This window comes from Acanthochromis polyacanthus, chromosome 12 (genome assembly GCF_021347895.1).
Source record: "Acanthochromis polyacanthus isolate Apoly-LR-REF ecotype Palm Island chromosome 12, KAUST_Apoly_ChrSc, whole genome shotgun sequence".
NCBI lineage: Eukaryota > Metazoa > Chordata > Actinopteri > Pomacentridae > Acanthochromis > Acanthochromis polyacanthus.
This window is the reverse complement of record NC_067124.1, coordinates 31,337,894-31,354,096: the sequence shown is the minus strand read 5'-3', so window position 1 is coordinate 31,354,096 and position 16,203 is coordinate 31,337,894. Positions and strand designations below refer to the sequence as shown.

Genomic DNA, 16,203 nt, shown 5'->3' with positions numbered 1-16,203 from the left:
TCTGTGAGCATCAGTGATTTAGATCTACAGGATTACACACTATTTCTGTTTACCCAAAATGTTCCATCAAGCCCATTTTTACCGAACAGACAGCACTGCAAATGTTGTGAGGCACTGCAGTTTCACATTGTATGATATTCCACCATTTTCTGCATCGTCCTAAAAGCACAAGCACACGTGAGCAAAATCTGCTGCATCATTTTTTCTAAACAATTCACCAAATCATACAAAAAAATGAAAAAAAAAACACCCTTTGAGAGATTTAAATTATGCAACAATATTCTTAAATAAGTAGGAAAAAAATATATGAAAAAGGATCCATATTTAGTAGTTTCTTGTGCCAGTTTTTTCTTCTCCACTGAAATATTTTTGTCTGAAGATGAATAATTATCTGTATCATAAGTGTTGATGTTACTGTAGGCAACAGGAAAAAAAAGCTTTCTCAAAATATTCAAGTAAGTGTGGTCATTTTATTGTTTAAGAATAAACATGACAATAAAGACCTGGATGCTTAACATGAAATTTGATCAGATTTTTTTTTTTTAAATAAAGCATTCACAATCGTCAATCGTACTCAAACAAAAAGGAAAATCAGAGACTTTTGGGGAAATATATTCAGATTTTGTAGAAATTACCTTTGTTGCCATGTACAAAGATACATCAAATATATGAATAAGACTACGCATTACTGATAACTGAAGAAAACTTCTGCATTCGCTCCCTTCTATCTTCCTCATTCTGATTTTTCTGAGGTGTGGCGCAACCTTAGAGCATCTCCAGCACCCACATTCAGTTCCTGTCTCTCCACTGCTTGTGTAGAGAGAAATCAGGCCAAGTGAGATGGATGTTGTCAAGACTCCCCTCGTACACCGGCGCTTAAGAAGCGATCACTTCAGTCCTTTTATTTTGCCTTTTCGATTCACAGCTCCATCATTTCGTCCTCCACTGTCTTTCCACTGGTTTTAACGTACTTCTCTTGCACACCAAGAGTACTGGAGGGGTTGAAAAATCAAGGAAAACATGTCAAAACAGATGAATTTATATGTAGCATTCAGGTTACTTTCAGCATAATTAATCCTATATCATTATAAACATCAGGGTACTATTAAGTTTGTCAGCCATTTCCAGTAATGTTTAGGTTCGATTTTAAACCCGATGAGTCACCGTGAGTCACCGCAGTGATTAGGAAAGGATACGAGCTGAACTGGAAGTCTGCCCCCACAGCAGCTGACATCATGGCCTGCAGATTCCTCTCCTCCAGGTCTCCAAAGCAGTAGCCATTGGCCTTGTCGACTGCTCGTAAGACCTGAATCATGCTCTCTTTGTCCTGGGAACAAAAACAAAAAAACAAAAAAAAAAAGGAGAAGCACTTTATCTGGGATTTTCCCCTTAGAAATTCAGTGAAACTACCCACATAAACTGTGACAAAAAAAAAACCCTCAGTGAAACCTTAAAATATGCAGTTTAAAAGGATTAGAAAGTATGACATCAGTATCTAAATCTGCTCGTACCGCATACAGATTCAGATTTGCTGTATAAAGCGAAAAAAGATTTTAAAGCCTTCTTGAGAATTTATTCACGCGTCTTCGGTTTATCAAGGAATGGCTTTGTGAGATTAGCAACAGATGCACACAAAGCCATAAAACCCAAAACTTCACTGACCCCCCAAAAAACACAGCTGAGCATTTTGTCTCTCACAAGGTCAACAGTGTTGTGTTTTTGCTTTTTCAATCTGCTATGTTAAGTACTATAGGTAACCAAGGAAACAAGTGGTTGCCTAAATAAGAAAACACAGAACTGCATCAAGGCTGCACTTCACCATGCTGGGAACCTGAACACAACATTTCTTTTTTGGTTCAACTCCTAGTCCCATATGCTGTGATGGTCTAGAGTCTTGTCTCTGGATGCAAACAGGATCAAATCATTCTCCATAAAGAAGTAATGTCAGGGAACGAATACTGTGTGCAGGCAGCCCTTTTAGCAGTTCAATCCATCTGCAGAAAATCAATCCAATCTAAGATTTGAAATGCTGAAAGTGATTCATGATTTACCTGTTCAAACAATGAAATATGAGGTGAACCAATGTTGAATGTTCAGGCCACTTCTACTGAGTTTTCCTGCTTTGTGGATACCTAAAGTCTCTCACTGGTCATTGATTTAGCCCTAAAACTCATATCTGAATATCAAAGTTACACATTTAGTAGTTTCTTCCTTGAAGATAATCTCTTCCTGTTTTCAAATAGCTGAGAGGTAACTTTACACTGTTACTTCACCAGCTCTACACTCAACAATGGCAAGTTGTATTACTGGTGTTATTCAGTCATAAACGTTTGAACTGTAAACCAATTCTGAAGAAGAATAATGAAACAGAATACTCCAATTTTATGGGAATGTCTCTTTAGCTTGTTTCGTATGAAACCCTGGTAGTCAGAATTCATTATTTTAAGACCGTTGTTGGTACACTGTAGTTTTAAGGTGGAAATGCTCAATCATGGTATTGACTGCTTATTTTAATCATGATTCCAGCTTAGAAAAGAATCACCATATATACATGTTAACAATTGATTATCAATGAAGGGGTTTTTCATAACCTATTTAATTCACTAAAGCCTACAGTGATTCACATAACTATTAGCTCCCATCGGTTAGAACACACCATCAGCAGGATAAAGTACACAGAGTCATTGAGTTCCATTCTGTGCATCGTGTAATAGGAATTGTCTCAAGAACTGAAGTAATACCTGTACATTGAGAGGCACAAAGGAGACAAGGCTGTAATCTTGTATGACCTCTGCCAGCTTTTCATTGAGATGGCGAAATTTCTTAAAGAAAGGGTCAGCAGCCAGGTGATCGAGGAGATACGTCAGGTCCATGACCTCTGTGTAGAAGTCCAGGTTGAAGGCTGTACAACATACAGAGAGGGAAAATGTCAACACTGTAAATGAATTAACAACATTCAATATATCTGTGTAGATTCTCAATCATCCTGGTGCTTCAGCAAAAGACAACTGGCTCATGAAGAGGTTGATCCTAGAGACCTCATCAGTTCTAACTGGATAATGTTTTAATAAAACAACCCAACATAAGCTAAGCAATGCTTTGTCAGTCATCCAATGCAGTGAGGAGTACACAGACATGTACATATGGGGAACTAAATAACCTCTCTACAAGCAAGAGAACCAGATCCTCAGGACAAGACTCAGCTGTCCACCTGCATCTGATGGATAAGGGACACTCATTTAAGGACAGCAAGTCCACATTCTGGGCAGAGAATACAGATGGTTTGAGAGAGGGGTGAAGAAATATATCACTGCTAAACTGGAACGGCCATTTTTAACTGGCAGAGGTCTTCTATACCACTTATCAGGAACTTATAATGCGCCCTTTAGATCCCTCCCCAGACAGTTTCACAACTAGTAACACTTTGAGTCATTACTCACCTGCAAATATCACAACCATTTACATCTCATATATGTATGTCTATTTTATAAACGGGCCATTAGCCTTATGATTTAGAGGTGAAAATAATTACTTCAGACACCACATCAGTCAGTTAGAACTGAAGAAGCCTCTTAGACGAAAATTGAAATGTCTTCAAAGAGCCAAGAAGAGGCCCAGTTGTCTTCTACTAAAGCACTCAGGATGATAAAATTCCATACTCTGTAAATTAACCAATTTCTGAAGCCAGCAGTCCTTCACTCACCCAGTTTGCCGTACTGCTCAATCAAGTCCATCTTGGAGAGGACGTTGACGTGGGGAAGCTCCACATGCAGCATAGTGGACAGAGAGGTGCAAAGGACAGAGATGAACTTGGCTGGATCAGCGCAGTAATGAGAGTCCACGAGGTGCACTGCCGTCAGCTGAAAGAGAGTGTGAGGGAAAGATAGTCATAAAATGGAAATGAAAATCAAAGTAGAGCTGCAGTGATTTATCGATCATTTGTGTCATGAGTAATTTTTAAGCAAAAAAAGTCTAAATTCTCTGATTCCGGCTTCTTAAAGTGAATACTTTCAGGTTTCATAAATATTTAGTGACTGTACACTGAGTATCTTTGGGTTGTGGATAATACAAGGCATTTGTGGATGTCACCTTGGGCTTTGAGAAACACTGATGGATACCGTTTTTTGACAAAAAAACAATCTACAGATTACTTGACAATGAAATTATTCGTTAGTCGCAGCACTAGGTTAAAAAGCGCACCTACTTTACTATAATATTACTGTATTATTTAGGGTATCTGATGTCTATTTGGGTGAAGTATTAGGTGGCCTGAATACTGACGAAGCTCACCCTAAAATTCCACTTGGCCAGCTGTGAGAATATATTCTTCACTGAGCTCTGGTGCGTGTAGAGCTCCACCTGTCCAGGACAGTCAAACAGGAAGTAACAATCACTGTACTGCTTAAGCTTGTTCTCCAACCAGTCCAGATTTGCTTCCACATACTCCATGCAGTACAGAAGCCCACCGTTGGGCCCCAGCTTCAAGCCGTCCATGACATCATCCAGAGTGACCAGCTCTGAGATGTCCACTGCACACGAATATGGGATTCCCTCATTGGCAGGGTCCATGTTCACCACAACCACCTTGCGCCCCAGGTGAGTCAGGAACTCCTGCATTCCTTGGCAGTAGGTGGTTTTACCTGAGCCTGGGGGTCCGATAACCACCTGGCCGAAGCGGAGAGAGGGTTTCACTCCTGGCTGGTTGGACATGGTTTCAGTGCCAAAGGCCAGGAGAGTCTCAAATCAGATGGGACCTGGATGTCAGAGGGGCCACATGGGATGATGGCCTATGGAGGGTGTCAACATCCAGCCGGGGTGTCCCCTGGCAGAGCAAATTTGTCTCATTTTAGTATAAAAGAGCAAAAAGTTCAGCTTTTATGACGTTAAGTACAAAGCTAAACTGTCATAGGCAACAAATAACTGTTGGACTCGTCGATACACTTCGTTAAGTTGATGGATAAAACTTACCAAATGTAAAAAAATATATACGTGTAAGTGTTCAGAATGGCTCTAACTCAATCTGGCTATAGTTTCCGCTATGATATCGTGTCATTCTATTGAAAAATACATTTATATTGATGGATAATTACCGTTTGCCGCCGTTATGTTTGCGTTCGTACCGCAGCCGCTAACAGGCTAAAGCTAATCGGAAGTATATCCGGGTCAAGCAACACAGTTAACAAAATAAAATTTACTCCTTTTGATCCAACTGTTGGGGCATCGCTTAACTTTGTAAAACTCCGTCATGATAGTTTTAGATGTATTAACCCATATATTACAACATCATTTCTTTAATAAATCATTACAAATGTGCAGTATTAATATAGGAAAACAAGATTTTCTGTAATAGCGAATGAGCAATTTCAGATAATAAACTTATAAAAAGGCAAAATAAGCACAAATGGTTTGCATGGTTTGAAAAATGTTTTAATATCAAAATCTGTCAATAAGAAAATAACACTGCAGTATATTTTATAAATACAAAAAATATTTGAAAAGTCATCTACGTGGCCCAATGCTGCCACCTGGTTGCCATCCTCTGTACTTCATGCTGGTGTTTGGTTGGCGTCTCAACAGGGTGTCACCTCCATCTATATCTTTGGGTTTATCGTACACCGTGGTTATATGATAATCCGTTCTGGCCTTTTTTACAGGATGCAGTACCAGTTTCTCTCCATGATACCTGCAGACAAGAGAAACACTGGCATTAAAGAGCTGCATATCTGAATACAAGACAGCAATACATTTATAAAACACAAATTATGCTATTGCCCAACATTATTTACTGGCTAACCATGGCTCTGCAGCATCATTGAAGTTCTGGGACATAGAAAAAAATCCTCCCTGACATTAAAACCCCACTGCTCTGCAGAAAATCATGTTGGAGAAACACTTTAAACATAGAGGAGCCCTTTGGAAAAAATGAAGAACTGAATTTGTCATGTCTGTCAAAGTTGTCTAACTATACAAATCCTTACAATTGTACTTCTGTACCCTTTATCCTTGAAACTTTCTGAGAGATTTATTCTGTCTCTTACAATATATCTCCCTTTTGATACGAAAAAACAGATTTTTTGTGTTGGTTTGAATCAGTTATGATAATTGTACCCCTGATGAGGCTCACTGTAGGTGTTTGCCTCATGTCTTTGTCCATTTAGTCTGTGACGAAAGCAGAGTACTGCTGAAACATTTGTCAATTTACACAACAAAAGGCTGTAAATTCAGCAGTGTCCTCCAGCCCTCTTTTTTGTACCCAGGAAAACAATAGCATCAGTGTTTACTCAGTCACATTAAAATTCTAATCGCAGCATGAAAATGAACTTTTCTGACTTGGAGAAAAGGTTAAAAATGTCATTTCTATTGTTGTACATAGAAATGGGTTGAATTTACACAGCTGTGCATGAAAAGGTTTTGTGCTGTTTTAACTGGTGCCAAATTCTAGACCATAGAGCTGATCCACACCCTCGTCAGGTGTGGCTTTAAAGCACATTGATCAAGATAGTGTGACCAGCAAACAGACACTTCTTTGTGACTATAAAAGGGAGCCTTAAAATGCTCCTTAATTCAAATGACATAGAGTCAAAGTCTGGCTCGTTACTGCATTATGATTTCTTGTCTGTGACCCCACTCTCGATCTGCCTTTCATTTCCAATATACTGCATGCTCGGTTGTTTCATGAAGTATTTTCTATTGTAGATTTTCCATGTTGTAAAAAAAACTAATACTTATGATAAATACATAAATAAAACATTATGCATCTCACACTTATATTTTTCCTCTGTGTACATTTGATGCTGGTCCTACTTTTTTGTTCAAGCTCACCCAAAGCCTCTTTTGCAGCGAGGATGTTGGCCCTCATTCTCAAGCGCTTCAGGAATCCCAGCCTGACTGTTTCCCAGTCCTTCACCATCCTTCCAGCCCTGCTTCTCCATCACACGGCGCCCAACACCCTAATTCAGGAAAAATATAAGGAAATTCTATTTCATACAAAATATTACAAAAGATCAGACCTAATGATGCACTGCAGCACACCTTCTCACCTTAGTGTATCTCTCAAAACTGCCTATAGACTGATTGTGTCCTGAGCCATTTTCAACACCGTCCCTCAGCCTCTTTTCATGTCGCATTCGGACGTAGTCACGAGCATCCATGTCACCTCCATCTATGAGAGACAGGACTGGGTTAGATAAACCCTGACTCTGCAGCGATAATAGAGATTGGATGTTTTAATTAATCAAAGTAATTGCAAATGTAAAACAAGCTTGACTTACCTTTGTCATAGTAAACACTCATGTCGACGTCCCAGTCATCTGCTGTTTGTTCGTCAAAATCTGAAAAAGGGACAAAGAGACAAAAATGTATCGATTTTTTTTTTAAATTATTATCAAAAGTACCAGAGACTGAAAAACAAATAACAAAACACATAACTGAATATGTCCCATTAGGATATGTTTAGATCAAAATCAATTTTGAGAGCATTTAGAAATCAACAACTGTCTTATTGTCAGAGTGGAATCAAGTGGATTTTTTTCCTTTGTAAGTTAACAACACATTAAAAAAATGTCAGATCTCAACCAAAATTATTTCCAAAAAATCCTTCAGAGCTTCAGCTTGACTCACATAACTATGTTGGCTAATGTGGTTAGCGTCCATCAAATAACCTAAATACGACTTTTAGAAACATCTTCATTATAATCTAAGATATACTACTATATATTAACTAGAGGTGCTTCTTCTGAAAAATGTGGGAAAAATTGCACAATTAATAGTGTATTTGTTGCTTACCTCCTTCTTCCTCCTGCCAGTACTGAGCGTCGGTATAAAAAACCAGGCCTGAGCCACCTTTTTCCCACTTCAGCTCAATCTCTTCTTCAAACAGTCTCTCTTTGCTTCGCTCTTGGCTCGTCACGTCTTCATGCAAAGCCTCATGCCGCTCCCACTCCTCGCAGCAGTCATCGTCCTGGAGCCAAGCAGATGAATAATTGGTAAACCACAGTGAAGTGATGATGACAATTCAGACAGCCTTATATCACAGCCTACACATGCTAACACAACAAGACATTTATCTGACAGACTGATTAGCACTGACCGATCTGAACTTCAACCTACATCATCTGCATCTGACTGTGCATCCTCCTCTTGCTCTTCTTTCTCTGCCTCATCGGTCTCTGTTGTTTCTGTGTGATCCAGTGGCCTTCTTGATCTTGAGGTTGAAGCAGGCAGAGACCCAGGTCCTGATATTTCATGTCCAGCAGCTGTTAATACAGTTTCTTCCGTGGCTGGAAGTGTGCAAGTGTTGTAGTACTGGAAAGGTACGTTCCCGTAACGGCGGTTGGAGCTGGTCTTGGGGAACTTGAGGCCCAACTTCCGAATGAGGCGTGGAGGAAGGCGGCAGGCCTGGATAAGCTGGAGGAACACTTTCACAGGTGTTCCCACGTTCCCGTTCTGCATCAGCGCGGGTGGATTCAGCTCAGGTAAGTATTTGAGGTCAGTCTCTGTGAAACACTCTGTTAAGGAAACACGGTGCCGCTGCTCATATTTTGTCTTGTATGGGAATGACCCATCATCTGTAAAGATAAAAGAAAGAAATGAGGTATGAACACATCAAAAGACAGTAAATATCCAATAATTAACAGTTAACACATACCTATAGTAGCTATGGCTGAATGATTTAGGGAAAATATCTGATCTGAACAGATACTGCAATTGAATTTTTGATTTAAGGCCTGCTTCGGGTTATTATTGACTGTGGAGTACATTTAAAACAAAGCAATCATATGCGACACCAAATACAACTATCAAACACGGAGGAGGACATTAATTTGCAAAACTATTGACATGACAGTTTAAACTCTGGTTCAGACATGAATATAAATCACTAATAGCAGCATTGCTTTTAACTGATTTAATTATTTCCATCTGTGATTTTGATACACATTCAGACCAAAAACCTGCCCAGCATGACACCAGTTTATAATTAATGCTTCACATTATGTTGTTTTCTAAGTAGAACAGAACCTAATGATTACTTTCACTGTCCATCAATCAGTAGACTGCATTCTCGACTAATTGATTAGTTGTTTGATTAGTAAAATGTTAGAAAATGATGAAAAATGTCCATCTGTGTGTACTAAAGCTCAAAATGAGTTCCTCAAGTGTCAGAACTTGTTCAAAACCCAAAGAATTCCAACCTACTGTCATAGAGCAGTAAAGAATCTTGAAAATATGCACATTTTAGAAGCTTCAATCACAGAATGTAGTCTTTAACTACAAAATAATACTCAAACTGACTAAACGATTATCAAAATAATTAGGGGTTAATTTAATGTCTGAAAACGAATCGATTAATCATTGCTGCTTTTTTATTGTAACTGGTAATAACAGCTCTATTGCAAATTTATTCCTATTATCAGAAGCTGAACAACTTGCACTAAACATTTGGATCATTTTTTTCATTTGGATCATTTTAAACATGCTCCTCCTCATAAACGCAGGACAAGAGTATTCACACTTCTCTTAACCTGTAGCTGACTATTGTGTAAAACAGACACAGTGCCACTTAAATGTAACACATATATAATACATCACTAACCTTTGTTGTCTGAAACCTTAACTCTCTTGATGACACAACGTCTGGACAGCCAGTTTCCCTTCGAGTCAATCCAGTGATTCCCCGCATACATCCTCACAAACCTGTCCGCATCTTTAGCCTGAACGGAGACGATACAACAGCAGGATTTCACCGGGTGCTTCGACTGGGAGCCATTTGTAGTTAGCCCGTCGGTGTCGGTAGACTTGGACGGTTTGTCCTCTTCGCCTGGTTCATCACACACGACGGTTTCGGGCCCCTCGGACTCCCTGAGAACCTCCGGCCGGTGGCGGTAGTGAAAACAGTGAAAACCGCCGCTTTCTATGAACTGGCTGAAATAGTTTCTCAGGTCTGCCGAGCGAAAAGCTACAGGAATGTTGCTAATAGCGAAATACAGTGGAGCTTCAGCTTCAACGTCCGCCATCTTTGTTTATGTGCGCAGCGAACGTCATCAGAACGGCGACAAGAATAGACGTCATAGAGACTTCCGGAAACTGTTCGAAATCTAAAAAATATTTATGTCATTGTATATGGTATCATATATGTGCTTTGTGTTATATATGTAGCCCAGATTATTGTTGTTTTTTTAAAAAATTATTTACATTTTTACTTAAAAAAATAATGTCCAAAGTCATTCATGCCCTTTGAAATAATGTTTTTGAGAAAATCCAGTGTCATTAAATTTTGTATTTGTTTTGGGTATTTTTTTGCCAAGTTCTACACCATTTTAATGCACTATATACTGAGAAAAACCAATGCAGTAGTTCTCTAGTCAGTTACTAGGCAGTTGCTAGTTGTGGCTACAACCAACTAGCTCAGTGAGTTTGCTATTTGGATCAATCACTGAGAGAGTTGCAAATTTTGGCAGGTCACAAGTCAGCAAAAGGCTATTTAGCCAAATATTTGCATGTGCCAGTTTGATGTGCAATATCATCAAAGAGTACAAGGTGTTCCACATGTAAAAGTTTCAAAGGTCATGGTTGGAAGCCGAAAGTGGCTCCTGCACTGCAGGAATAGTAGTGAAAGAGACCAAGAGGAATCCAAGTTCCAACACCATCTGGATGAATCTGAGCAGTTCTGTTATCAACATGCTAAAGAAGACATTGAACAAGCCTGGTCTCCATGGATGCTGACCTCAGAGGACTTCATTGAAACAAAACAGACACACAAAAGCTATGGAGGGAACTGACAACCAGAGGTGCCTTCCAACCTCAAAGACCTGGAGATCATCTCAAAGAGGAGTGAAACAAAATCCTAGTGGAGACATGTAGGAATAAATCTTGACATGGCATATCTTTTTCAAATATGTCAAAAAACAACAACCAAAAATATACATAGAAAGAAGTTTTCACCATTCTTTGCCACAACCTTGTGTCAAGGAGTCACAAAAACACCCTATTAGTCAAATAAAGAAATCACGATAAATCAAAATCGATATGAATAATTTTGGTTATTACTTATTTACGTACTTATCTAGGCCTCACCCTAAACTTTTAACCCATGCAATTAGGAGATCTGGTGACTCAGCAGCGGTGCTTTGCTGCAATAGTTTGTGTCCACTTGTCCATTGTGGGGGAAAAGTCCCGCCAAATAAACATAAAGTTGTTCTGAGTGATCATTTGGAAGAATTATGTTCCATCACATTAGTAGACTTTCAGTGACTTGTAGAGGGTTTCTAGCTCACAATAGTTGCCAACATTCAACCTAGGCAAAATAAATAAAACAAAATTTCTTTCTTTCTTTCTTTCTTTCTTTCTTTCTTTCTTTCTTTCTTTCTTTCTGTGAAAGTATAGAATAACACCCTGCCATCATGTTAAAGATTTAAATGTGTGATTCAAGTTGATTTCCCCTAATAGCCATGATATCCTGGAAAAAAATATATATATATTGCAAAGGTCAAAATACAATAAGTTTTACTGAGAGTAGCTTGGAACATAAAACATAAAATGCAGACATTAAATGTAAAGTGAACATAAAATAGTAAGAACACACTCACTGGACGCTGTTAGTGGTCAACTCTGCTCCCAGTCTAACTAAAAATGCAGAGAGACAAAAACAGAAACAGCATTTTGGGTCAGTTTCTACTTCAGATATTTTTTTATTGATCAAAACACTTGTATGAGACTCTTAAAGTTCACTGAAAAAAGCAAATAAAGGACAAAAAACTTTCCAATCTTTCACATTATGTCTGTTTTTTAACCTTTTTAACAGAAACAACCAATAAATAGTTGGGTGAGAGTTCAGTAACCCAGAGGCTAGCTCCTAATCTGGCCTTCACCTCAGCTTTTATCGTAGCATTTTGATAGTAATAGGCAGTAAACCTGGGCTCTGTTGACTGGACCCTGACATCACTTGACACTTCATATTACTCATATACTGTGCATTAGTCAGTAGCAGTCCTGGTTTATGGAAGCTCATAATAATACTTGAGAGTGTCAGACAGAATCATCCAGAAAAAGCAGATATTTGACACTGATTTTAGATTTGAAATACTAACTAAGCTGGATCTGTGAAAGAATTAGTCCAGAGTCTTGTGAATACGTAATGTATAATATTACATAAATATCGTTAATATACACAAAAATATTTTCTGTTTGTGCAGCAAAACAAAGTAAAAATAACAATAGCTAGTGAGATTTTTAACAGAAGATGTCTTTCCTAACCAGGAATACTACTACATCTCTAGACAAAAATACACTGCAATGAGTTTTTGGCTTTTGAGACATTAACAAAATGAGGATAAAACTTAGCAATAAAACCCATTATTGTGAAAATATTTGATATTTGTCCCAGTACAATAACAATACATTTATGCTACCTGTCATTGCCATTTTCATCTGTCATTTTCCTTCTCAATGAAGAAAATTTGCTTTTGCTTTTTAAGTGTATTAACTGGTTTTTGTGCTTATTTCAGCAAAATACTTCTGAAAATGGTTCTTCTCAGTTTCAAAAGCAAATTTCCAAAGCAGAAAATAAAGTGGCTGCAGCACACTGCTTAATTCACAGACTTTAATTGTGCAAGCAGACCAGTGTTTCAACACTACTGTTTCTTTATTAGAGCCAAAATGGACAAAGACGTAAACCAAACAGATATAGTCAGCCTCAACCAGGTGTACAGTTGTCATTAGATATTTGGTTAAACACGGTTTCCAATCTATTGCATGATGTATTCAGGGAAATGGAAAAATATAACTTTAATCGGTAACTATCTACACTGTTAAAACATGGAATGTTTTTTAACTATATTTTTCTGAACAGGTTATTACTACTTTACAAATTCCCCCTGCTTTGTTAAATTACAGATAATAACTAATAGTATCACAAAAAAGAGTATTAAATTATTTGGAAAAAATATCATTATTTCAAAAATATTTGTCATTGTTTGAAGGAACAAAATAATTCACGTATGGCTACTGTTGGGTTACAAAATAGGCAAAGCTGTACACAATATTCATATCAAAAATCTGTATGTTTTGGGGGAGAAATTCACTGTTGTGCAACATTTGACTGAAAAATTATACAGTTTTACTCTATTCAAATCTGCTAAAATATATATCAATATTTTACAGATGATTTCTGTTAGTTTTTACGCTTCATTTTTTACTGTTTTTGAACATTGCAATATTCCAATGTTTTTGAAATGTATTTTCTCTGGCACTCTTGTTGACAGATTTTAGGATAAACTTTATTGATTCTTCACTGGGAAAATTTATGCTTTACAGTTTTTACATTTTTCAATCAACAAGACAACAATGCAACAGAGTTTAAAAAAAACTGTCATATTCAAAAGCAGTGTAGTCTGTGGTTTGATGTGATTGATTTCTCTTTTTTCGTGGCATTCACACAAGTGTGCCCAAACCTCATGAGTTTACCAGACACCACTATACCAGCATTACAGCAATACATCCACTACACACATTATTCTGCTGCTCATTTCTCAAACTAAATATGTTTCCTTTTATCCCAGGCCCAACAAAGAAATTCTGTCATGAAAAAGGCTCCCCTTCTAAAACATAATTCAAGTTTTTCATGGTCATCCAACCAAAAGAAAAAACAAACAGAGAACATTTTACTGAAACGCACCTTCCTGATACCCTCATATTCAGGACAGTGAAACATAAAATGAACCTCATTCTCTACATCATCTAAATTACACAGCAAACAAGTCCGTCCTTCTCTGGGGTAGTATTAAATCAATGATCCAGTGTATGTTTTCTCTTTTTCCACACATTCTTTCAATCTTAAAAAGATCCCCTTTATCACATGATTGTGAATTTAGACTGATCAACAAATATGTCATACAGAGATGTACGCTGCTTTGGATAAAAGAAAAGAAAGCATTTCGTTTTTGTTGATGTCTGAAAAACAATCACAATTCTACTTCATTGAACTTACAGAACGTTGTGGTGGCGTACTTGGATTCTTAAGGTTTATTAATATTTGCACCGCACAAAAACATGCATTAAATAAGTATAAACTGAAAATGAAGAAGCTTTGCTAAAGCAGAATTAAGGACAGAACTTGTGTGTTACATTTTACAGGCGAGTGAATTCCAGGACATTTGGATGATTTCCCCCCAGTGTTGCCAATGAGCACACACTGTAAAAGTGATCTTTGGGTTGATGACCTTGTTAAAAAAAGAGCGAGGGAGAGAGAGAGAGAGAGAGAGAGAGTCTGGCAAATGAACCTCTTCTGTATTAGCAGTAGGTCAAGGCCAAGTGTCATGATCCAGCCGTCATGTCCATCATGCACACATATGTGGCAGCACTGAGCGGTCAGTGACCTGGGAAACCTCACACCAGAGGAACTGAAGTCAATTGGAGGTCAATACCTTAGGGAAGCAAAGTGAGGAATTTGAAATTTTCTCTTTAAAGTCATCTAATCTTATTTGAAGCTCTTATTGCAGTCAGAGTTAACTGTTCTAACTAGTGATTCAAATGAATGATTAATGACGTATTTCAAATTTCATAATCGGAAATAAAGAGGCTTGGTTGCATTCATCAGTCATTACATCATGCTTCAGTAGACTATTTGGCTTCCTTGATCTCAGAATACAGCAGTTGTTCCACTTATAGATTGAAGGACATTTTATTTTTACTGTCCTCCTGGAGATAAGCGTCTGTCCTCCGTGCCCGTCTCTGCCTGCTCCTAACTCTATAAACACAGGCCTTATCACAAGCTTTTACAACTGTCAGCATGCCTCATGAAGCCTGAGGACTGCCGGGTGCATTATAGGTCACTCTGCTGAGAGGATCGCATTCTTGGAGATAATTTAACGAGGTTTATCATGTTTTGAAGCTGTGGCCTGTTGGGATTTAGCCCCCATGAGGGTGGACATCACATCCTGGATGAATAATCGCAGCATGTTATAATGAGATTGCACCATGTATGGAAGATATTCTTTCAAGGAATGACTAAAGAGAGCGATGAGGTAAAGCAAACACTCGGTGACTGGTGCTGCCAGTTGTGTCTGCTTGTAATCTCTTTATTGCAGCCATTGGCGTTATGAACTGACCTTGACTCCACTGCTCTGAAGTTTAGATCCGTCTGTGGAACTTCTATTGTGTTGATGGTTTTAAGCCTTTTGGCCGGCGTCCCATCAAAAATAAAAAAAAGTACAGTTCGTTTTATACTGTGTCGGCTGTGACTTTGGAATGTGGTAAACATTTTACTGTTAAGGAGCTGAACGTCCAGACCAAAGGAGCTCGTCATTGAGCTGTTTGTTTATGTGGGACTACAATAAAGCAATTTGCTTATCAGTGTCAAGCCTCGGTGCCAGGCACGGGGAAGATTGAAAATTCGGATGAAATCATCTGAATGACAAGTGGGACATCATACATCTGTTACGGATACAGTAAAGTGGAATTTTGTAATTTTTATGGGCAAGCTCTCCTCAAAGTCTGGATGAAGCAGAACAAATATATTTATGTGTCAGTTTGGAGTCACAACAATATAAAGATCAGCCTCATGATCAAACTGCAACAAACTTAGATTTTGTTGGCAAATGTTAGTTTTCGGGCTTGTTTATTCAAATATTTGGTGGGAATAGAAATAGAAAACAAGAACTACTAACATAAGTAGCATAAAAGAATGCTCGTACAATTGGTAAATGCATTTCCAGAATTAAAGTGCTGATACAAACAGGATTTCAGAGTGACATCAGTGCTTCTATCCAGTCATCAGTTAGCCATGAAGAGCATTTTAGTGGCACAGTTTGGATTCACTTCTCCTTTTAGAAGGAACTCTTACTGCAAATCAGTACAAAGTTGTACTAATTGATTGTCATTAATGTATAATTGATCATTTCAATTGTAATGACGATGTGAATGATATATTACAGCTTTTGCAGTCACCAGATCTTAGCCTACTCTCTTAGAATCAGGAGAACCTCCTCTAGGAATATCCAAGGATCTTTTCTCACTTGGAGGATGGAGGAGCTTCTTATAACTCCAAAATGTTCCTGGGGGGATTTCTTTTTTCTTCTTTTTTTTGAGTGATAAGTTGGGCTAACTGACATTTTACAGCTGCGTCTACAATTTATGTTATTTGTTTTATCTTTAAACTTTTGTTTTGTTGTAACTGTAGATCAGGGATGAGCTGGTACTTGTGTAGCA

The 16,203-nt window shown here is 38.1% G+C and overlaps 2 protein-coding genes across 2 annotated transcripts; both read right to left on the bottom strand.

Annotated features, from left to right (window-relative positions):
- Positions 1-450: 450 nt before the first annotated feature.
- Positions 451-5,192, bottom strand: gpn2 (GPN-loop GTPase 2). The gene is made up of 6 exons (XM_022193419.2): positions 5,091-5,192; positions 4,291-4,822; positions 3,704-3,860; positions 2,742-2,902; positions 1,197-1,327; positions 451-992 (listed from the first exon to the last, which is right to left on the bottom strand). Exons 2-6 carry the CDS (start codon positions 4,708-4,710, stop codon positions 920-922), a joined length of 942 nt encoding a protein of 313 aa, XP_022049111.1. The 5' UTR covers positions 4,711-4,822; positions 5,091-5,192; the 3' UTR covers positions 451-919.
- Positions 5,193-5,405: 213 nt separating this feature from the next.
- Positions 5,406-10,043, bottom strand: gpatch3 (G patch domain containing 3). Its single transcript, XM_022193418.2, has 7 exons — positions 9,593-10,043; positions 8,110-8,567; positions 7,786-7,960; positions 7,272-7,331; positions 7,041-7,162; positions 6,823-6,950; positions 5,406-5,683 (listed from the first exon to the last, which is right to left on the bottom strand). The coding sequence occupies exons 1-7, from the start codon at positions 10,011-10,013 to the stop codon at positions 5,500-5,502; spliced, it is 1,548 nt and encodes a 515-aa protein (XP_022049110.1). The 5' UTR covers positions 10,014-10,043; the 3' UTR covers positions 5,406-5,499.
- Positions 10,044-16,203: the final 6,160 nt, after the last annotated feature.

Coding starts and splice junctions, on each gene's coding strand:
- gpn2 (XM_022193419.2), bottom strand. CDS start 4,710: ATGTCCAACCAGCCAGGAGTGAAACCCTCTCTCCGCTTCGGCCAGGTG. Junction 3,861..4,290: donor TGGCCAAGTGGAATTTTAGG/GTGAGCTTCGTC, acceptor ACTCTCTTTCAG/CTGACGGCAGTGCACCTCGT. Junction 2,903..3,703: donor TGAGCAGTACGGCAAACTGG/GTGAGTGAAGGA, acceptor TATGTTGTACAG/CCTTCAACCTGGACTTCTAC.
- gpatch3 (XM_022193418.2), bottom strand. CDS start 10,013: ATGGCGGACGTTGAAGCTGAAGCTCCACTGTATTTCGCTATTAGCAAC. Junction 8,568..9,592: donor TAAGGTTTCAGACAACAAAG/GTTAGTGATGTA, acceptor TTATCTTTACAG/ATGATGGGTCATTCCCATAC. Junction 5,684..6,822: donor CGCTGCAAAAGAGGCTTTGG/GTGAGCTTGAAC, acceptor TCTTGTCTGCAG/GTATCATGGAGAGAAACTGG.